This window comes from Tyto alba, unplaced genomic scaffold (genome assembly GCF_018691265.1).
Source record: "Tyto alba isolate M040663 unplaced genomic scaffold, T.alba_DEE_v4.0 Super-Scaffold_18, whole genome shotgun sequence".
NCBI lineage: Eukaryota > Metazoa > Chordata > Aves > Strigiformes > Tytonidae > Tyto > Tyto alba.
In genome coordinates, this window is record NW_024881280.1 from 8,019,758 (window position 1) to 8,042,788 (window position 23,031).

A 23,031-nucleotide genomic window follows, 5' to 3' on the forward strand; every position below is an offset into this window, starting at 1 on the left:
TGCAAAAGTCCCCCCCCACATTGGGCTCCCTCCCATCACTTGTTGTAGCCTCTGGTGGACCAGGCAGCTCTAGGAAACCTCCCTGTACAAAACACAGGGATTTGGTATCTGACTGCAGACTGGCTACTTCGACAACGGAGTAGTGGCATGCCTCAGCAGCTTGTGCTGAACTTTGAGGGCTACGGCTTTTCATGTGGAAATGGGTGTTTTGGGGTGCTGTCTCACTGGGATAACCCATCCTTGCCCTGTTGGGTCTCAATAATTCGAAGAGGCTGAACAGCAGAGGAAAGTGAGCAAGTCCAGCAAATACTTCTCTCCTTCCTGCTTTCTCTCTCCCCCGCCTCTCTCCCTTTCTTCCTTTTTCCTTCTCCCTTGTCTCCAGAAGTCTCCCAGCACTGGGAATTCACCTCTTGATTATTGTGCAGCTCTTCGGGCATTTTCTAGAACACGCCTACACTGCCCAACAAGTCTGGTGAGATGTGACAACACACTACCACATCAGCAGAAGTAAAAAAAAAAAGGACATAAGCCAGGAAGGCACCGGCTTATTTACAAGCCACTGTGCATGTGAGCAGCAAGCACTGCCACTGGTGTTACAGCCTGTAGAACAAAGCCACATTGCTTAATTCAGTGGCACGAGAGGCCGAGAGAGTTTTTTTGTCTTCAGTTCCGAAAAGCATTTCAGATTCACCAGTTCCTTTGGTTTCTGCATGGCGGTATTACACTCCTCTGTAAGTTTTCCCACAGCAGTTTGCACTCCAACTGGCAGTGTGTGCAGGATTTCAGTCCAATTTTCGTATGGCTCTTCCTGCCTATCACTGTTGACACAAAGCCCTTCTCAGAAGAGCTGAAGCCAGATCCCCCGCTGGGGAAAATTCCCTTTGGTCTACTGCTTCCAGCAAAGCTTTGCTCTCTTATACCAGCCCAGAGTCTGGCCTGTGCCGCGCTACAACTTTCTGTTGGGTACTCCTCTTTGCAGATGAAAGCTCCCTTCCCCTTCTTCCTCTTCCCAAAGCCTCTGGGAGCATCATATATGACATTCAGATGAGGCACACCATGCTCATTGAGGTAGAGGCGTGCTCCGGGCACGCAGCATGCAGTCAAGCCTCTCTCAGCTGCTGCCTCCCTGGACGGGCTTGGCCAAATCACAGCGTTTGCCCATGCCTCCTCTCTCCTGCTTGTACAGCGGCGCGTTCCCTGAGCCCACGGGGCCGGTGTAGTGTTGTAAGCCTCTGTAATTACATGACTGGAAGAAATCCTTAGAAGGAAAACGCAGTAGAAACGCAGCGTTATGCTAACGGCCACTGTTTTTTCTCATGAGACAACCAAAACCTGCAAAAGTAGCTGCTTTCTGGAAGGCGCTATCGCTATGAGTAAGTGCAGAAACACGCCACGCACCCAGATAGACGGGTATATATGGATACACGGGGGAGAGCGAGCAGCGACGGCAGGCAAGTGCGCGTGAAGCTTTTAGCAGACACCGGCGCAGAACCAACCAGCCCCAGAGCCGTCGTGATCCCAACGAGAGCCATGTCACGATTTCCTGGCCCCGAGAGCACCCAGGCTTCCCGCAAGCTCTCGGGTGAATGGCTAGTCAGTGTCTCCTCCCGGTCACCTCATCGCATCGGGAGGCACTGGGCAGGGAGTGACATTTCCATTCCAGTCATGAAATCTTCTTGGCGTTGCTCCAGTCGCTTAGGAATTCCTATAAGAAATGCATATGGCTGGGGGGCTGAGGGGGGGGAGGAAGAAGATCAGAGTTGGGGAGGGAATTACGTGAGCTTGTTGTGCCTCAGTTTCTCCATCCCGCTGATGGGGATAATGCGGTTTCCCCGCGCTGCTCCGTTTAGCCAGATTTACGGAGCATTGCAGGAGTCGCTGGGCAAGTGTTGCACACCGGTGGCCGTGGCAAAGCTGAAAGCTGCATCGTGTCGTAATGATATTGCTCCTCATGGTGCCTTTCAACCCAGATTCTCACTATAACTCCTACAAAAAGGCAGTGTCAGATTTTTTTTTTTTTTTTTTTTTTTTTAATTGCTTGTCGGTGACTTTTTCCACGCCGTGCTAGTAACTCTGTGGCAGCAGAGATCTCCTTCCTCAGATCTCTCCCTACTTTTCCACTAGCGGAAAAGAGGGCAGGGCCAATCTGATCCCGCTTGAAGGGCAGCGGGTGCATCTCCTCACCTTGCCGGTGCTTCTCCACAGATCAGGCACCGGGATGGGGTGTCCGGCACCCCCGGAGCCCGGCTCCAGCTGGTGGGGAGAGGCGAGGAGCCAGAGAGGGCCAGCCAGGGAAAACGGGGCCGAGGGTGCCGCGTCCGTGAGGCGAGGTGCTGCTCATCCGGGCAGAGCCTTGGTTTGGAGGGGGCCGAGCCCCGGCGGTGGCCCCAAAGCCCCGGTCCCCCGGGGGGGGTGAAGGGTGCGCGGGGGTCTTCTGAGGAGCCGGGCTGGCCTCCTGCTCCCGTCCACACGCAGGTAGGGGAATAACCGACCTGGTTTCCCGCCCCCGCCCGGTGCCCCGGCGGCTCCCGCGGATGTGGGTCACCCGCTCCCGGCGCTCTGGAAACCAGGCCGCCCGCTGGAGCGGCCCCGGGGGGGGGGGTGTGGGGTGTGTGTGTTTAGGGGGGGTCACCGCCTCCAGAAACCCCCCCCTCCCACCCCCTACCCCCCACCCCCCTGCATGGCGCGGGGCGGGGAGCGGCGGGGTCCGGTGTCCTGGGGGGGCTGCGGAACGGGATGGGGGTTGGGGGTTGGGGGTTGGGGGGGGGGGGGAGCGGGCAGGGGGGGTGTTGGGGCGGTGATTCGTCGCTTTCGGGGGCGGCGGGCGCCGGGCTCCTGCATATTCATGAGCGTGATGTCAGAGGGGGAGCACAAGCGCGCGGTGACCGCCCGAGAGCGCCATTTCCTGGAGGAGAGAGGCTGAGGAGAGGGCGGGCGGCGGCCGCGCGCCGGCAGGGGGAGACCGACCGACCGACCGACGGACGGACCGACCGACCGACCGACCGGCGGCGCCCGGACCCGACCCGACCCGACTCATTCGCGCCGTCACCCCCCCCCCCGGCCGCAGCATCAGCCAGAAGTTTGAGCGTCCTCGCAGCCTCCCCTCCCTCCCGGGGGGTGTCCGGCTGCCTCAGCCGCTGCCGCCGCCTGCGCGGGCTGGTGGGGGACACCCCACCCCACCGCCACCGCCACCCCCCGCCCCGCCGGGAGCTGAGGTGGGGGGGAAGGATGCGGGAGCGATGGAGCTGAAGCGGAGCATGGCGATCCCGCGGCTCCTCTGGCTGGGACTGTGGGCTGCGGCGCTCCGGGACATCGCCGCCGTGGCAGGTGAGAAGAGCCGGCAGCTCGCCGGCGGGCGGGGAGGGGCGGCGGGGCCGTGCCCCCCCCCCCCAAAAAAAAAAAAAAAACCCACAAACCTCCCCGAGTCCCCCGGGCGCGGCGGGAGGGGCTGCGGGGCACGGTTCCCGCCCGCCGGGCCGTGAGGGGTGGGGGCCGGGTTCCTTCCCCTCGCCACCTCCACAGGTGTCGGCAGCCCGCTGAGGGACCGGGCACCGGTGGCCGGGCAGGAGCGGCCCGGGGGGCCGCCACAGGAGGGGGTTGGAGCCGCCCCCCCCCCTCACGGCCGGGCGCGGAGGGCTCCGCCGCGGCGGTGGGGCCGGCGGTTGGGCCAGCGACGTGGCCATCGGCAGCCCGGGCAGCGCGGGGTGCTGCCAGCCTCGCCCGCCCCGCCTGCGAGCGCCGAGGAGTAAGTCGCAGCCCAGATAATCCTCCTCGTTGTTTGCGGAGGCATTGCTCCGGTATTTGCCTAGCGCGGGTCGTCGCCGAGGGAAGCCGGGTGCTAACGCATTCCTGAGTGGCTTTTGTTGTTTTTTTGGGGGCGGTTTTTTGGTGTGTTTTGTTTGTTTGTTTGTTTAGGGTTTTTTGTGTTGGTTTTTTTTTTTTTTTTGGGGGGGGGGGTGTTTTTGTTTTTTTTTTTTTTCCCTCCTGAACTTGTTTTCCGAAGTTCCCCCTCCCCCGAGTCGGCAGGGAAGGGCAGGGTGTGAGAGCCTCTCACACGAACCGCCCGCAGACTTCACCCGGAGTTTGGGCTCCGCGATGTGCGTGCGGTGACACCGAGCTGGGGAGGCTGTGGTACAGGTTGGGTCACTACATCAGGGTCTGGAGGAATCTGAGGAGAGAAAAACCTTTCCCTTGGCGTGCCTGAGTAGGCACCTTCCTCTCTCTCCGCTCCCAGAATAACTTCACAGTAAAAACATACTTCTGTTCCTAGGAATCAAAATGCTCAGAGGTGGCAGGTTTAAAAAACAAACAGACAAACAGATATGTCACGTATTTTGACAACTAGCATGTTGGCTTGCTGTCAATTCTGTCAGTCAACTGCTTGATAAGAAATTTAATACAATTTTATTTCCTAGCTATACATTTCAACTCCTGCAGCTCTTACAGGTAGGCTTGGAGGAACATATTTGGATGAGATAACATTCTTGCCAGCACAAGAAATAATCAGATGAGAAATCGTGAGTGGGAGAGTAGAAGGAGGAATAGGTGGAAATTAAAATCCATATTGCCTCCTATGTGCTTCTTCAGATACCTGCAGGAAAAGATGCTGCTGCTAAAACAGGGTTTTTTTGTCGAAAACCTATGAATTTATTAAAAATCCTTGATCTCTATTTCTTCATTTCAGTTGATCTGGTGGAATGATTACACTTGGGTGATGTGGAGAATTACAAATCAGGCTGAACACTTGTATATTAATTTCCTACATCATTAATTTGTATGGGAACTGGAAAACATGAAGGGTCTCTAACATCACTTCTTTTGTTTAATTTGTGGCACACTCTTTCAGCAGGGCAGTCTGAGGAAAGCCGAGTAGTTTGCTTTCCCGTGAAGACACCTGTAATGAAAGTGTCTCTCCATTTGTGCGTGTGTTCAGCAGCCTGGCTACATCAGTTTACTATAAGAGAGAGAGCTGCTATGAAGCTTTCATGTTTTATTCCAACATTGTAGAGTGGTGAACGGGAGGCTGCTTTCTGGCATGCACTGGGACATGTCATTTGTTTTACAGATGAGTTAAGTAATGTGAGGTTAGATCATCCTCACCCAGGGTGATTAAATCCTTAGCCCAGCAAACGAGCTGTAGCGACTAAACTGAAGTGATCATCTTACCCGCGTTCCAGTGCTCTCTGAATTTGCTAAATTAATAACAGCAGACAGAAAGGCGAAAGACAGAAAGAGTGTGGGAAACCAGCTGCTAACGGGCCGGGGGATTTCAACGGGGAGAGGAATAAAGTCCTTCTGTCCATGTTCAGGGATGCTCCCGGACCACTGGTGCTCTGCCCGGTACCGGCTGCCGGTGGCAGCGTGCCGGCTGGTCCCACAGCGCTGGCTCCTTGCTCCCAGTTAGGCCCACGCAGCGAGCTCCTCTGCTGTTGCTCTGCCCTGTGAGGTGGTGCCCTCCTGGCTGTGGTGGGGCGGTGGTTTGGCAAGAAGGGAGGCGGCACGTGGGAAACCTCTGTATTTGATCACCAGGAAGGCTGTAACAGAATTCGAGAGCAACAGGGCTGCTTACTTAGCAGCGCTCTGGATTTCACAACTGGCGTTTTTCTGTCTGGCTCTGTAGTCTAGCGAGGTGTCCTGTGAGAAGCTGACCAGCCGGTGAACTGCGTGAAGTTGTAATGTACTGTGATAGGTGGCTGGGCAAGAGTGATGGAGTCTTTTTTTTTTTTTTTTTTTTTTTTTCTGAAGGGGTGTGGAGGCCACTGCCAGGGCATAATATTGAGCTAGGCTAGATCTGTTCTGGTCTGTCAGTCCTGTGCCACTGCATAGGAAATGGCCACTCTCCCTAACAAAACTAGCTTTACATTTATTTTCTACCTTCCTGCTTTCCCACGGTCTCCTTTGATCCTCTGGTTCCTCCTTTATAAGCCTCTCTTTCTTAAACGCGCTTATATAGTTGGCTTCCGTGTTTTCTCATGGTAACACATTCCATATATTCACTTCTGCTTGAGGGAAACACTCCCCATCCACCCACACTTCTAACAGTGGTGCTCTGGGCCAAATTCTGATGGCTTCTGTGTCAGTGTAAACCTGAGCAGCTCCACTGACTCTGGCCCTGCTGCTTTGGGGTTGCAACTATACAGCTCTGGGTACAACGTGGCCCTTCAGCTGGACTGAAGGGTCAGGGAGGCTCCTTTGAGCACACGCCCACGTTACTCGACAGAAATATCTGTTCTGTAAACAGTTCTGCTTCTCGGTGAGGTATGCTGTGGAATAGGCTTTGCTTTCATGGGTTTTGCAAATTGCAGAGAAGCTCTCTGTAAGGCAGAGGAACAGTGTACCCTGAATAACGAGACATAATTGATTCTCTCTCGTATCCCAGCTCTTTACAAATGCATACAGTGGAGCAAGCACGATGATTTTTTTTTTTTTTTTTAAGCAGCATAGGAACACCGTAGCTGAAATTCAACCCCGGGGAAAAAGAGGGAGGTGTGGTACTGTGTTGAGCAAACGCGCTCGGCGCTGCTGGATCACTGACGCCGCGAAGCTCCCAATGTTTCTGTCTGGTTCTGCCTGGGCACTGCTCTGCAGAAGCTCACCCTGCTGTTACACGAGTTGAAAAAAGCCCTGTGTACACACTGAGCCACCGCTTTTCTCCAGCAATTGTGCTTTCAGTGCTTGCCTTTGACTATTGCTTAGCAGACATAGTAGAGCAGTGCTGAGACTAACAGACCCCTCTGCAGCTTGTGCTGGTAGGGTATGTAATTCCAGAGCACCAACCTAGAGTAATTTGCTGTACTCCAACCCCCCTTCTTCTGGGGGTGGGGCGGAGTAGTATTTTTTTTTTAGGTATGAAATTTACAGGATCTCCAATCAAATTAAAGGTGTCCCAGGGTCAACCCGTGAAACTAAATTGCAGCCTCGAGGGAATGGAAGATCCTGAGATGTTGTGGATCAAGGATGGAGCAGTGGTGCAAAGCGTAGACCAGGTGTACATTCCAGTAGATGAAGAACACTGGATCGGCTTCCTCAGGTACAACAGACGCAGAGAAGGAAGAATATCGTGGAAACTGTTGCACAGTTTTCTGCTATCAGCTATATCTATGCAACTGCAGTGCCCTTGGCAGGGCAGGGTCCTCAGGCCTGCAGTTCGGCGCATGGCAAGGGCATAACTGAGAGCAGAACTGAAGCCACTGAGGGCTGAAATTTTATGCACTAGAAGCATATTAGTTTCCCGACTCCTGTGGTGACAGGTGCTTTGCTAATGCTTGTAATGCTTGAGACGTGACTTCAAGGTGGAAGGACGTTCTTGCCTTGTTTGTTCATCTTGTTCTGCCGTGCAGCAGGAAGACTAAGGTCTGACTTGTATAAATAGGTTTTCTCTCTCATACTCGTTCCGTTCTCTTACTCTCTCTCTTGAGCTGTCAGTCTGACTGAAGGGTGAGGATAGTTAATTGAAATGAGACTCCCGGGACTACAACCCCCTTCCTTTCTTTGGGGAGAAGTGTTTGCCACCTGAACTATCCCCTACTAATTTTGCAGAGACTTTCCTAATACATTTACACTACATGGTATCAGTCCTGCCCCGCTCAGAGGTGCAAAAACTCTCTTCTGCAAAGCAGCTCTCTCTACCTTTATTTCAGCAGAAGAGGGATGCCAGCTAGTTCTGAAAGTACCGAGTTAAACAAGACCCAGAGTACTGTTCGGGCTTTTTCTACGCATAAAGAGAGCTTGTACAAGCAGACATGCCATCACCGTGAGGGCTTGAAAGTGTTGTCTGAGAATTGCTCTTCCCTGAGCTCCGGCTTCATCTCCTCTTAGGTTTCTTGGATTGACATTGCACGGAGTCTTCAATTCCAGTAACTAAAAGTCCCCGTGTGAAAGCTTGATTGTAAGAAACATTCCGATAGGAAAAAAAACTGCGCCCAGTAGAAGTATTGCATAATGTTACCTTGTGGAAACAGTTTGACCTGAAACTATACCATTTACCAGTTCCACTAGTTAACTCTCTTTGCTCCTCACAATCTCACAACCTGATCTCCTTTCTCACCTCTTGTTTTCCTCCGTTGAGAACTTTCTACAGCATGAGGGCTAAGTTAAGGTGCTAAATCTAGATGTGTCCCTATCTTTTTCTCCTTTTGCCTTTCTTCTAAAGTGATCATTTCTGCCACCCACTGTGTGACTCTCTCCTGCGATCGCTGTGTTTCAGAACATGCGGCTGAACGGGCAGGACAGCTGATGCCGTGTGAAGGTACAGCTCTGAAAATCAGGCTGTAGTGGGTCCATTTTGTGCTTTGCAGCAAACACTCTCCCTTTTCTGTCTTTCCTTCCTGAGACATTTCTTCCCCTTCCCCAGGGCGGACTACTAGCGTTAGAAAGGCGGGCATCAGATCTGCTGAGCATCCCTGCATGGCAGCAGACGCGTGGCTGCACAGCCCGTGGGGGGAAACCAACATTGGTACGTTGACAGGTGCTTAGAGTCACACTGGTGCCTTTGGTAGCTGAGTCCTTGGTGCTTTGGGACCAAATTCTGCCCTTACTCGCCATGCTAACCTGGTGTTGCTAACGGCAGTGAGGATACTGTGGCTTTCCAGCGGGGGAGCAAGGAGCAGAATTTCTACCCCGAACTGGAGACCTACGACTTGAATGGGGCTCACTCCCCGTGGCTGCCTTCCCCTGCTTGGATGCATCTTCTCAGAAGGGGAGCTGTCGCTGAGTGAGGGAGCACACAGAAGAGTTCATAGGACGAGGTCCTGTGCTGGAGTAGGCCAGCATAACCCCTTGAAATCACAAATCGAGAGGCCCAGGGAGTTTTGCAGTGGGAGGCGCTCTTGGGATAAGAATAAGACTGAGTGCAGTTGAGGCGAGGGCAGCCCTTTTCTGACCCATCTGTTCCTGTACGAGGCTGTCACCAGCCCTGTCACCTACCAGAGGCAAAACAGTCGGGCTCATTGGAGGTTTGTGATTTGGAGTTTCCTGCTAGCTCAGACACTGTAGGCCAACCTGTCACTCTTGAAGGCTAGCTAGAGTCACGATTCAGGACTGAGGTGACCAACCCCTTCCTATCCTCAGAGGGCAAAAGTGATGGGTTTTCTGCAAGGTCGTTTCAGAGGAAGGCTGTCTGCTCTGCTGAGGATTCCCTCCACCCACTTTAGAGAGGAGCCACCTGTCTCTGCTGTATAGCCGCGCGCTTGGTGCTGGCTGGCTGCTGTCTCCTCCCCAGAGCTGGCTGCGTCTCAGTGGGTGTTGTTCGTGCATCTGGTTTGCCAAACACTGGAGAGTCCTTTGGGGCAAAACCATGCTTTATCCACGTAAAATATCGATATGGCTTTTGACTTTTTTCAGCTTGAAATCCGTCGAGCGGACAGATTCTGGGAAGTACTGGTGCCAGGTTGAGAACGGGGGGAAGAAGGAAGAATCACAGCAAGTGTGGCTCATAGTGGAAGGTAAGGAGTAGTAGTAGTGTTGGTTTCTTTTCAGGGCTGACCCACCAATATGCTGTAGGTGGAAGTGGTGAGAGCAGATTGCTCCAGTGACAGGCTTCTTGGCTCTGAACCATTGCTGATAACTGCAGTGAAATCACTACAGAGCAGGAGTAAGAAATAGGGGAGTAGCTTCAAGGAGAGGAGCTGTCAGTTTATTACCTTCTGTTTTTACTTTGGCACATTAGAAAACAAGATCCTTTCATGCACGCACATGTCTTTCCAGCCCCTCGGTCCATTGTTGCTTTCATCTCCAAATAATTTGTAGAATGATGGGATAGTTCAGGTTGAAAGGGATCCATGGGGATCTTCTGATCCAACCCACTTCTCGAAGCAGGGTCACAGCCTTGTTCTGTGTGTCAGCCAAACAGGTCTTTGAGGGCAAGGTACAGTTTTAGCCCAATTCAGAGTTTTGGGAGAAGTGCTGTATGTCAGTGCTTAATAGCTGTGGCAGTTCCATGTGGCACTGTTCTGTCCAGTCTTGTCTGGTACAAGTAACTTCTACATGGTTGCCCAAAAGTTGCCCAAGGCAGCATGGATTGGTGGCTTCTTGCTGTCTCTAGTTTCATTTCCCTTGAGCCGTGATTGTGTTGGATCCTCAGGAGCTAGGAGTCATAGGATGGCTTAATACTTGGTGAGGAAGTTGACAGGAATGGTGCATTTCCAGCACGAGTGGCTTTTTGGATGTAATTGGTAACATTTTGGGCCAGAGCTGAATCAACAGTCTTAAAGAGGGGGAGCAGGGAGGGTGTCGTGGGAGGTGGTGTGGTCTCAGTGTTCACAACAAAAGTTTCACTCACTCAAAGCCTTGGAAACATTCATAGCAGTTCTCACGGGAAGAGGAAGGCTTACCTGCTGCCTTCCATAAACCCCAGGCTTTTGTCCACCTACATTTTCAGGTGCAGTTTCAACTGGAAAATGTTGTTTACAGCTTAAAATGCTCTCTATTGTGAAGAGTTTCTGTTTCTATTCCAATACCATGGCCTGCTCCAGAGGTGGCTGCGTTTGCATGGTGGGTACGTTAGGAGTGATTGGGTAGCTCAGTGTGCTGAGCCATCTGAAGAACCAACGAGCCCTTCTGGATAGCACAGCTGAAAAATATAAAAGTCACAAAAACCAGCTGCAGCTAGATAAGGGGCAGTGTTGAGAGGGAAGGCCAAAGCTTACAGTGGGAGTGTAAGCTAAACAAATACAACTAATTGCCTTTATGAGAAAAGCAAGTACGGCAGAAGGTGGTTAAACTTGAATGAGCATGTAATCATGTGAAATGGGAGTTAGTGGAAAAAAAATTAAACATAACAAGTAGTGATAAGGGGTGGATTTTTAAAAATGTGCCAGCTGTTAGCGTAAGAAAACACTGGGGAATGCAAAAGCCTCTCAGTCGCACTTTTGATGTTACTTCAGTATGTATTTCTTCCCTGGATGTACCAGCTTTGTCTAGAAGTGGTTTCTGTATTGATAACAGCTGTTGTCCTCTTTGGCTGAGAGAGGATCTTTTTTTTTTTTTACTCTGGTCATTTGTATCCTTCGGTAGGTGCTGACACCCTTCAGCATGCCACACAAGTGTGGGCTGATAGTGATCTAACTTAGTGAGCTCAAATGGATTTCTGTGCTGCCTAATATCTGCCTTGAGATCCACTTAAATAGTCTGTGTCAGGCAGAATTTGTAGCAGTGGTATTTGAACTGTCTTTGTAATACAGTTAAAATGTTTGATTTTATGAAACACTCCTCAGAATTTACAAAACCAAAATTATTTTGTAACTGTTTTCTGGTTTAGAAACTAGACTCTGACCTTACCGAGAACGTGATAGCATTTGACGCCCAGAGAGGTAATGTAAGAGGCACCCTGTGGAGTGTGACTGTCTTAAAAATACGGATTATGCTTCCTGCAGAACTTTCCCTCTGAAATTACACCTCTGATCGTGTGGCTGTTCCCAGGGCTGCTGTGAGCCCCTGTTGTGGCTACAGTCAGCTCCAGCCACACCTGTATGGACACGTACCCTGAAATTAACACTGTTTCAAAACCGAGCTGTAGAAAAAAAATCAACCCTGTAAGTTGGATGCGGGCTTGGAACAGGGAACAGACAGGCTCATTTCCTTGCTTTGCCACTGATTTCCTGGCTGCTGGCTGCTCAGTGCCTCCATGGCACATCTGTGAAAGCGGGGTGCCAGCACTCACCTCTTGGAGCAGGAATGGGGAGGCTAGATGTGTCGCAGACAGTGAGGTATCCAGGTAACACGTACAGGGGCAGTGCAAGTTCCTGAGCTGGATGAGTCAGCTGCACTCCCTAAACTATGAGAGTTTTTAATTGTGGCCTTGTCTGATCTGGTTAGCTGCTCCCAGAGTGAGAAAACCTGCCAAGCTGGCCAAGATCCTCCCAAAAGGTTACCTGGGGTGCCATGGCAAAGGGACAGGAGGCAGGGATCCTGCTCACAGATAGAAGAAATGGTGTTTTCCCTTCTAATCCTTCTTAGAGAAGGAAGGCAAAGCAGGTGGAGGTGACGCAGCTGTTATTTTGAAAACTTATTCACTTTTATTGTTTATGTATGACTGCAATAAAAAAATGAAACGTAAGCAAAAAACAGCAGTAAATCATGATGATGGATATACCTGTTCTGAGCATTCACCTTTGCACAGATAGGCGCCATCATTCCCAAAGTGACCTATTTTTAGACCTGGTTTAGTTTGTGTATTTACTTGCCACCCTAAAAGCAGTGGAGAGGATGCGAGGAAGACACGAAGAAACTGCCACCTGAAAGACACAGACAGCGACTGGATGGTCAGTGAAAGGCTGAGGACACCACTTTCAGCTGGAGTGTAGGGGAAATGTCAAGCATTAGGCTTCTAAATCCCTATTTGGGCAACCTGTGTTAATTGCCTGCTGTTGGAGGTGCTCAGCATCTGCCACGCCAACCGGAGCTGCTTGGGCCTGTCATCTTTGGCTGGGGCAGACTGTGTAATTTAAGCATCTGAATGCACAGCATTGTTGGTCTCTCTGTTTCTGTGGGGTAGCAGATCAGCATTTTCCAGAACACTTTCCAGGGGAGAATACTTCAGCTTGGTGTAGACACAGTTGGTAGCAGTTGTACTTGATACCCAAAGTTTTGAGTAGAAGAGGGAACTCAATGTTTCTCTGGGCCTTGAGCTCCTCCACCAGCCACCAGAAGCACACGCTGGCTGTTCTGCAGGGTCAGCACTGGTGCTGATGGCTGGCGAATTTTGTGTTACTGGTTTGGAGCACAAACCACAAGAGTTTTGGTATTGCTCATCAGAGGAACCACATCTCTTGATGTCTTGAGTTACACTCAACTATTGCCACTTAGAGATGACCTGAGGTAGTTAGCATTGCAGCTGCGCTTTCCTCCCTGTGGACCTGACCTAAGACCTGTTGTACCAAGCAGGAGCCTTTCCACAGTGGGGAACAGATAGTTATCAAGAGAGCTGTGCCCATGGATAGCCTTCAGCTCTGAAACAAATTACCCCTAACTCTGAGGCAGCCTGGTTCTTGTGGTTTCAGAGTGTGCTGGAAGGCAGCTCCAGCCAATTAAGCTGTGGCGAGAACATTGTAAATGATCCCAGTCTCTCACCGGGGGGATTCTTTCCTCATTCATGGGTTTGTTACAGACGCTGGTTTAACACATTCACAAGCTTCAGTTTTTAATGCATGGCAGGAAGTATCTGCAGCTGGATTAGGTATCTTTTAAAGTGGTGTCTGCCACTGCTGAAGTTACTGACTATTACCTCTTTAAAATCCAATCTCTTCAACTGAAAAATTGAGCAAATACTGCCACTAAAAGCTGCTTCATAGCAGAGTCTTGAAGGAGACTCTGTGAAGGAGGTTTCTCAAAAGCATTTGGGGAAGCAAGCATTCTTTTCTCTGACTTCTTCCAGTGGGGGTATGTAGATATTCATGCCCTGAGGTGATCCAGCATATCTGACGCTTCGTTCTTGTGAAGGGCTTAGAGGGAGTTGGATTAGGCATAGGGGCAGGGCAGATGGGTGTCCAGTGTTGGACGCTGGTTTTAGTGGAAATAAATAAGAGACAGAAGGAGTCTCTCCAGTTATTATCATTTGTCTGTTGCTTTTCTAGGTGTGCCCTACTTTACTGTGGAACCTGAGGATGTGTCCGTGTCCCCTAATGCCCCATTTCATATGGCCTGTGCTGCTGTTGGTCCCCCTGAACCAGTGACAATTGTCTGGTGGATGGGAGACACTAGAGTGGGGCTTCCAGACATCTCCCCCTCCATCTTAAATGTGTCAGGTAAGGCTGCTGCCAATGCAGGGGATCACTTTGAGCATCAGAAGAGGACGAGAGCTCTCTTCTGACCATGCCTAGTGACACTGGGTAGCCACATAGTGTGAGAATGGTCTTTGACTGTACGTTGAGGGTTGAGAGATCATGATCGCATGCAAAGCCAGAACATCTCAAAGGGTGGTCGCTGCTCTGTGTGTTTTCTGCTGGCTTGAGGCGTACAGGCTCTTAAAGAGCTTGGGTGGGGCTGGTGCTGTGGTAAAGATGCTCCTGGACAGATGATGCATTAGGCGTGTCTTTTATTCCAGCTCGTGGAGGGTGTTCGTGGTTATATTAAGTGTCTCTGTTGGTGACATTTAGCTTGGAAATCTCCAAGCGTTCACATGTAACAGATGCCACCTCCTCATTCTGCGCACAGCCATGCCACGCACTGCTTTCTCCTCTCTTTCCTTCCCTCTCTGTTCTTGCAAGGTTACTGGATGCTCTTGTCGTTAAAACCTGCCTGCCTCATGTAATTGTTTGATGCTTTGAGAGTGGTTGTATCAATGCTGATGTGGACTAGTTGATATCCTCAGAGACCAAGGTTTTCCCCAGAGTGGGCACTGGGTGCATGGTGGTAAGACTGCCTTCCCCAGAACTCAGGAGCCAGGAGGTGCTCAGGTGTCTCTCCTGCCCACTTCCAGGGAAGGGCGATGTATCTCTACCAGTACCTGACCGCAGCTATTCTTGTAGTTACCTGCTAAAGGTAACTTTATTCTAGGTAGTTGTCCAACAGCTTTGTGTTACTTCTTCTCTGTGCTGCTGTTTTGTTATTCTCAGCAGCCCTGAGCCAAAGTTGAACTTAACTATTCAGAAAGAAAAGGTTTTATGACTAAGAGTCATCTCTGGGGCCTCTTCATCAGTGTTAATACAGTTACACCCGGGGGAGTTTCTCTCTGTACATCATTGGCCATCCTTTGAGCTATCCAATCCTATTAAGCCTTCCCTTAGAACCTAATTTATATGCAAATCAAAACCTGGTTTGTGATTTGCAGTGGTTTTATCATCTGCTCCTTCTCTTACCTAGCCACTCGATGCTGTTCCAAGTTGGAAATGAAAACTGCTCCCTTATGATATAATCTGCCTGCTGAAATGGAAGCTGAAAAGATTGATAGGGAAAGATAATAAAAATGTCTCCTTTCCTCTGCTGAACTCATCCCACGGTGCTTCACAAAACTGTCATGTGGGGCAGTGGCACGGGGGCCTGAAGGGCATCGGCTCCTAGTGAGTCTCCAAACAAATTGCTATTATATATATTTGTCACCAGCACCTTTCTTTGCCCCTTTCAGTGTTCTTTGGGATGTCCCTTGGGCAGATCTTGTCTTTGCAATGGAAAAAAGGTAGGGGGACACAAGCGGCATGGTCAGATTGCTAAAGTATGTCAAAAAAGATGATTGTTAAGAAAACAAGCATTACTAGCTAAAGAAAGTATCAAATTCTGAATAAAATAATAATAAAGTACTGGCTAGAAAGCAAACATTTGAAAGGTTCAGCAAGCAGTTGGTTTGGTGAAAGGATTGTTGTATTTGGAAAGCAGTGCTGGCAGTGGTGCTAGAGAGCAAGGAGTTCTTGGTTTGTGGTGTGTTTTATGTTTTCCTCAGGGCAGGGCTGTGTTTGGTTCTGTCTTTGGGACATGCCTACCGCATCAGGTGCTGCTCTGCTCTGCTGCCTGGCCTTCAGCCTGCTGGCAGCGTTTTTCTCTGGTTCCCTGGGGTGGGTGGAAGAAGCCCAAATACTTTACTTGTTCATTTTATAGGAGTTCTGCCTCACTTCCACTACAACTTCTTCACAATGCTGTTAGTCTTGGGCTTGGGAGATGAATCAAAGGGCAAAGATGAACACTGTGCAAGCTGCTCCATGCGGCTCTGAAATCTTTTTTCCTGCCTACACTGTATGCCCACAGCCTGCCAATCCTTAACTCTTCTCAGATAGAGCCCTATAAGACAACTGAGGGCCAAATTGAGTGAAAACTTAGGCTGGACACACTTTTCCAGGCAGGTTTGCAAACCTGTCTCAATACTGATGAATTAGCAATACCTATATGCATCTTGGAGCAGCTGGACATCGTTACGATGCTGTGTTTGGGCCCTGTGGGATGGATGGATGCTCACAGAGAGAGAGAGTGTAATCTTCAACTGTATCACCCCTGGGAAGTGCCTCAGTGCTGATGCAGTAGCGTTTTACTTCCACTTCCTTCGGGTGTCTTCAAAAGTCAGATGCAAGGTGAGGGACAGGTGGGCATTAGCTTGAAATCTGCAGCATCTGGTTGGAAGTTCACCCGGGCTTGTAGCCCAGTGAGAAGATGGCGGTTTCTCAGGTGGCAGGCTGAGGTCCAGAGCACTGGGCGTTATGTATAAGCACACAGTTCAGCACGATCCTTGCTCCAAAGATGCTCACCAGAATGTGAGAAGTGGACATCTACTAACTGAGCACTGTGAGCTGCTGTTCTGCAAGATTCATCCTTCTTTTTCAGTGCTTTCTGAAGCTCTCGTGGAAGCTTTTCTACATTGCCACACTCTCTCTATTAAAAATATGTTTAGCACGTTAATTACACTGAAATCCACATGCCTTTGATAGGCACCCAGCTCAGCCCTCCAATTGCCTGTACAGCCTGAGCTGGATGTCACACATAATTGAAATTCTGCTGAAGGTTGAAGCTGGATTATATAGCTGTTTGTGTTTCCTTTCCTTTTCTTGGCTGATCTCCAGGTATTAATCAAAGCACAGTTTTCTCCTGCGAAGCTCACAACGTAAAGGGATTGTCTTCATCTCGGACAGCCACTGTTCAAATTAAAGGTGAGAGAGTGCAAGACAATGGGCAAGGGACTCGGGTTTGCTCTCTGGGGAGGGAAAATAGGGCTCCTTAATGCAAGGGGTTGTCTCAGGCTGCCAGCAACGGGCACCAGTTGGAGCTCTCAGCGGTTGAAACAAGCCTTGTGCTCTGAGAGGTTCCTGCTTGCTGTGCAGGGCTGTATCCCAGGCTGTTGAAAAGGAACCACATCTGATTCAGGAGTGGAAATGTGTTGTCAAATAACAGTTTTTCTTTGAAAAGGAGAGAGCAGTCAAACTGTGAGAGATGAAACTGGATATGAATCTGTAGCTGGGGAAATCTTTCCGTCTTGGAGATAGATGGGTCTTGTTAAAGAGGCCATTCCTTCTGCTTGCTTCTATCAGCATCACATTAGATGCTGAAAAAAGACAAGGCAATTGCCAGTGGCCAGTAAAGTCTGCTCATTCACACTGTTTTTATGGATTTTATTTTTTTTTTAATTCTTTGCTCTCTAAAAACTCTTTTAAAATAAATAAATCCTACCCTTTCCATGACCAGTTGCCATTTGGAGGTCCTGACATTGATGTCACGTTTCCCGTGTTCTTCCAGGTGACTGAAACTGGGATAATCAGAGCAATCAGCTCTTCCCCTCCTCTTCATGTTGAGATGCTTCTGCATTTGAATTTTTAGTCATGCTTTAATGCGCATTAAATGACGTGATTATCAGTTCCAGGAGAGGCATGTCACAAAAATCGTTTGTTCAGGGTGGTAGCTTATTGCTCAGCATGAATAAGAGCATTTATGTCTGTATCGAAACTCAGTTGTATTAGCGAATATTCATTAAAGGATAGCTTAAAATCCAGCTACAGATCTACTGCTCTTACAGTGTATTTTTCTTCAGGACATTGTGGTTACTGCTATGCCAAGAATGCAGTATGCTGGACTAGTAAAATTTATAACTTAATTTAAAAATGTTTGGAATTGTTGCCTTAAAGGCTTGTCTACACAGGGGAATTAGTTATTGTGGAATATATCTTCTATGGATATTTTTATCCTGGGATAGAATTTGGTTCACAAAGCTATTATGCTTTAAAAAAATCTCATCAAGCCGTAATTTGAAATGACACTTAACATAAACAAGCTTTTTCTCTTTTTTTAACGTCGACGCTTTTTGTTTTGTTTTGTTTTTAACCATTAGTAAGATGATGAGGTAAAAGCCATGGAATTCTCACATTTCCCAGCAATCACATTTAGCCAAAAGTGCTCCATAGGGGTCAATCATCAGCTAATGAATCCACACAACCTATCTGGGAGGGACAGATTGCCATCGCACATTTCTGTGCACGCACACACACTTTTTAAAGCTGAGGAATAACAAGCTTAAGTGATTCGGCAAATGTTTCACCAGTATGTGGCATGTCCTAGAGATAAAAAACAGGTTTTAAATAGCAAGTCCAATGATGTAGTTGTAAAATTTCTAACTGTAATACCTCCAAGATATGTCTGAAACAGTAGTTACAAACTTAGGGAAGTGATGAGGTTCTTCTAAAGAGCAAAAATTTTGAAGATCTAGTACAGCCCTTGTTAAAATTAAAGCAAAGCTCCTAACAAGGACATTGGCAGGAACAGGAGCAGGCCCAGACAATATTTATTTTGTCCTTGATCCTATGAACGTGTAGACTTCAGTGAAATTACTTCTGGGAGTAGCTGTCTGTACATGCATGATCTGGGTCTTCCTCTCTTACGCAGATCCATCTGCTAATGAGAACTCTCAAGTCTTCCTACAATTTATAGAACAATTTGTTTCTTCTGTGTTTCCAGAGGCAAATATTTTTGCTAGGACGTTTACAAACTGGTAACATTTCTTCCTATTTGCTGCTGTTGTTGTTCATTATCTATTCTCTGTAGTGCCTACAATGTGCTGGGTGTACTCCAAGCAGAAAATTACTGCCCACAGCCCCCAGCTGAGTACAAAGCCTCATTCTTCCAACCGTGCTAGAAGTACAGAGGAAGTTACCTCGGATTATATTAACACTCAAGGTCCTATTTTCAGACCGGCTTTGCTCTCCTCCATGTGTGTGGCTAAGACTTCTAGGGTCGTATCCTGTGTTTCAGAGCACAACAGGAAACAGCCACCCAGAGTTTTTTCCCAGTGGATGATGGGGAAACCCATCTGTCTCTTCTACAACTTGCAGAGTTAGGGGAAGGTGCTAGCAAGGTGACCCTCTTCACTGTCTGTCTTCATTACAGAGTGGGTGTGTTAGCAGTTGATTATTTATTCTCGCTGACACAGGTATAGCCCATACCCACTTTGGGCCTGCCATCCAGCGTTGAAAATTACACGTTGCTAAACCCAGGAGTTATGAGTGTGTGTACAAAAGGCTTGACTTAAGAGCAATGTTTCAGTGATACCTGAGTAGGCAGTGAAAGCAAGCTTTTTCTCTACCCCAAATAACTTACAAACCTGAATAGTCAGCATCAAAAGGGAAAGAAACCAAGACACAGAAAAGTCTGGAGTTAACTCGCAAAGACCTTTCACTGAAAGGCAAAGAACTTACTGCCCATCTTCTGTCCCAGCCCTGGGCTGTGCTGCCCCACCTCCCACTCACCCAGGCTGTTCTTATGAGGTGGCAGCCCCCTGCCCTGGGTCCTGATAACTAATTAACCAGGCAACAAATGCATTATAGGGTTAATCTGTGGCACCATCTCTTCCCTGCCCCATTGTCTCCTCTCCACCCTTTGCAAAGACCTGGGAGGGGGTTTTTGTTTATGCATTACTCCTGCAAGATGGCCGTGGGGAGGTGCTGAAGGCAGTACTGTGGTTGTCCTGGGTGCAGTGAGAGACAAAGGTGCTCTCTGGCAGGGTAGAAGGTGCAGCTGGAGGAATCCTGGTTTGCAATCACTGTTCCACTGCTTTCCAGTGGATTTCAGGAGAGGTGGAAAATTCAGTCTGTAGGCAGAGCCTTGTCCTGAGGACCATTGGGTTTTTGAAAGAGGACTCCTGAGGGTACAACTTGTTGAGGTGCTGCAGGAAAGGTATTACTCATGGCAGCAGCATAGGATTTTTTAAAATGCGCAAGAGGTTAGGGGAGAGGTTAGTATTCATGGAGCTGGGAATTTTTTCAGGAGTGAGGTGTCTAAATAAAACCAGAGACTCAGGAGTGAAAAGAGACAGTGAGGGGTGTATTGGGAACAATAGGAAGTAACGATGTGGAATTACAGTGGGAAGAAAAGAGAAGGCAAAGGGAAGCATTGAGGATCTTTAAAGGAAGCCAAAGACTTCAGGTTGATGCGACAACATATTGGAGGCCCCTGGGGTGATGGGGGTGTCTGGTCAGAGCGAGAGCAGCGCAGCAGCACTGGTGCTGCTCTGTGGTGGTAGGAAGCAAAACCATCGGGTTCCGTGGCTTGTCTGGGAATCCTGATTTCATTCCTGTCTCAGCCCTTAATTTGTAGCATGGCATCAGCCATGTGACAGGCACTCCTTTGTCCTCGAATTGCCCCTCTGTGAAGTGGAGTGCTTTCTGAGTTTATTCATCCCAAGCCTGAAGGAGGCATGGTTTTCAGTCCAGGCTCCATCCCAGGGTGTTTCAGGAAGAGTTTGTGATGGACACCTGGAGGCAGCACCTTCACAGCACGAAGTGGTCTGCTGCAAATCCGTCTGCATTCGGGTCACTACAGCAAACCACCCTTCCCCTGGTGCAGGCAGAACTGGATTTGGGGGCTGGACTGGGAGGGATTTTAAAGTCTTGATTTAAAGACTGACCCAGGGGAGGGATTTTAAAGCCCTGATTTGGTTCACAGTGTAGGTCCACGTGCTTGGGGCTGGGTCATGCATTGCAATGGGGGGGTGCAGGGAAGAGGGCTGAGTAGTGAAGGTGTAAACATCACACCTTGGCATTGCTATCAAAGAGATCAGCCACTGCCTGTATGCATCAAGCAAGTATGCTGGACTATTAAATAATGGATGCCAATAGCTTGTTCAATGCTAAAATAATAGTTCCCTTCACAACAGACAGGGACACTCTAAAGATGTGATAATGTGCCATTCCTGTTAGTGACTTCATTGCATAATTTCTAGTCTCAAGCCTCTTCCATTTTCATGTGAATACCTGCTCAGTTCTGTGTATACTGAAAAGTCTCTTTGTTTCCTTTATAGCCATGCCTCTCCCGCCGCTCAATGTAACTGTAAGCCAAGTCACCAGCAGCAATGCCAGCGTGGTCTGGGTGCCAGGATTTGACGGCCGCGCACCCCTCCATTCTTGCACTCTTCAGGTATGGCCCCTCTGGATTGTCCCCCGTCTGACATGAAGAATGGGACTCCTCTGAGCCACAGCACTGCTTGGGCCGTCTTTTGCTCTCCTAACCGCTTTGAACACAGAAACTTAACAGGATGCAACTCAGGGCATATATAGGTGCCAGAGAGCAGGGGTCTTTGAAGTTTTGAGCATGAAATTTCCAGCTGAGAATATGAGACCAGCTCCGTTCTCCCTCCCGGCACGTTATCACACCAGTTGCTCCGTGGCAGCTATGCCATGCAGAGTGTTACACCGCAGCACCTGTGAAGCACGTATTGCTCTGAAGGAAGTGCCTTTGAGTAGCTGCAGGGTGCTGGCGTGTCCAGCTAGCATGGAGAAGCTGGCCCGTGATGACTTGTCCCAGGGCAGTGCAGTGGCCTGTGACTCCCGTGCCAGCTCAGCCCTCTGTAGTGCCAGGGGAAATGCTGTGATCCGGACATACCAGTGAGCCCAAGGGATGAGGAGCTTGCAATGTGTAGTATATGGTACAGAAAAGGTGGGAATGATGGAGGCAGAAGACAGATTGGTCTTTTTGATACAAAGTCAAGCCTATTTTCATATTTCAGAGTGATTTTAAGCCCTTCCTCTAAATTTTGATTGGTTTTCCATTGTCGAAGACTGATTCTGCCCAGAAAATCACAGGTGATAATATCCTTTAGCTCTACTGGGTGCTGAGTACTCAACGTCTCTGAGAAACTGGACTGCTTCTTTAGGATCCTGGGAACAATGATACGTGTCCAACTTCAGGCAGAGTTAGTTTCTAGCATTGGACACTTAACTGTAAATCAGATCAAACTGCTGGTAACCGAGTGTCAAAAAGAAATGGTGATTCCTGAAGCAGGCCGTGCAAACACAGCTAGGCACGTTCCCCATGGATTTATCTGCCAGGTGTGTATACTGGGCCCCTGTGCTTTCCTGACCTGATTACAGCAGCAATGTGAGCTGCAGTGGAATTTCTGTGGGGTGTTGCCAACTATATAGAGGAGGATTATAAACACAAGATATGGTGGAATCAGCCTAACTAATTTACTTGCAGAGCTGTTTTTATCTGGGGAAGAAATCAGAGATTTCATGCTCTGATGTTTATTCCCTTTCATAAGTAAAAGAAACAATCATCTTGTTTTAACTCACTGACAGAAAGAATGCCTGAATATAGCTGGCCCGGTCTCTGGATTTTGTTGCTTCTTCTGTTCTTGTTTGCAATTGAAAATGGGTTTCTTCCTCTGTTTTACAATGCAAGTTATCTCAAGTTGGAACAGCCTATTCTCTCTGGTTCGCCTGCTACAATGCTAATCACCCTGGGTTTTGAGTTCCCCCTCTCACTTTTGGCAGGGGCAGGAGTTGGGGGGATGGGATATCTGGAAAAGAGGCTGAATCAAAGCAGCTCAGTTTCTGTCCACTCAGCAGTCTCTCACCCCTTTTCTAAGCCTTCTCTGTTCTAGTTGGGGAGGACAAAGTTCCTGGGTTTGGATGTGGGAGCAGGATAACTTGGCAGTAACCTTCCACCAACAGAAAGCCATGCTTCCTCTGTCTCCCACATTGAGAGATTTTGAGAGACACTGACCCACATTTCCATGTGAAAATGCACATGCTCCTGGCTCCCCACAATTCCACTTCTGCTTGCAGCCTCCCGGAAAGAGAAAGGGGATTGAAACTTGGCTGTGGTTTTCTGGCACTGGGGAATTGCAGTGGGTGCCCCAAGAGCACCATGTTCAAACAGGCGGATTGCTGCTGGGGACAGGGTAGGGAATCGCCGTGTTTGCTGGCTGTTAACATGAGCCATGTTCCAGGGCATAAAGGGGGCAGATGTAAGAGCACCGACTCTTCAGGGTGTTGAACAGAAACACATCATCAAACTGACAGGGTTTTACACAAAAGTTTGCTTGGTTTTTTTTTTTTTTTTTTTCCCTGCTTTGGATGACACTGATAATGACAACAATATGCTTTTCTATTAAAAGAACTTGAGACTCTTTATTAGCCACATAAAACAGTGGGCCAAAAGTGTGTGTGACAGTGCGCAGGAGGGCAGGGAGAAAGGCTGCTATATAAGGAATATAAAGTCCACATGAGTGTTTCACTTTTGTCAGTACACCTTGCTTTTACTCCCAGCTTCGCTATTTCACGTGCGCTTGAGAAGAAAGATAGTCTGAGCCTGGGTGCTATGCAGTGATTTTCTGCTATTGTCAGTACA

General features: G+C 49.0%; 1 protein-coding gene across 2 annotated transcripts in view; it reads left to right on the forward strand.

The window, feature by feature from the left end:
* The first annotated feature begins 2,847 nt into the window (after positions 1-2,847).
* TYRO3 (TYRO3 protein tyrosine kinase) overlaps positions 2,848-23,031 on the forward strand; it is a 44,104-nt gene continuing 23,920 nt past the window's right edge. Inside the window, exons 1-6 of one of the 2 annotated variants that reach the window (XM_042791076.1) lie at positions 2,848-3,327; positions 6,847-7,030; positions 9,343-9,443; positions 13,572-13,742; positions 16,482-16,568; positions 20,702-20,817. In XM_042791076.1, the coding sequence (XP_042647010.1) occupies positions 3,240-3,327; positions 6,847-7,030; positions 9,343-9,443; positions 13,572-13,742; positions 16,482-16,568; positions 20,702-20,817 (747 nt within the window). In that variant the 5' untranslated portion in view covers positions 2,848-3,239. The remainder of the gene's footprint in view (positions 3,328-6,846; positions 7,031-9,342; positions 9,444-13,571; positions 13,743-16,481; positions 16,569-20,701; positions 20,818-23,031) is intronic. The other variant, XM_042791077.1, reaches the window with a different exon arrangement.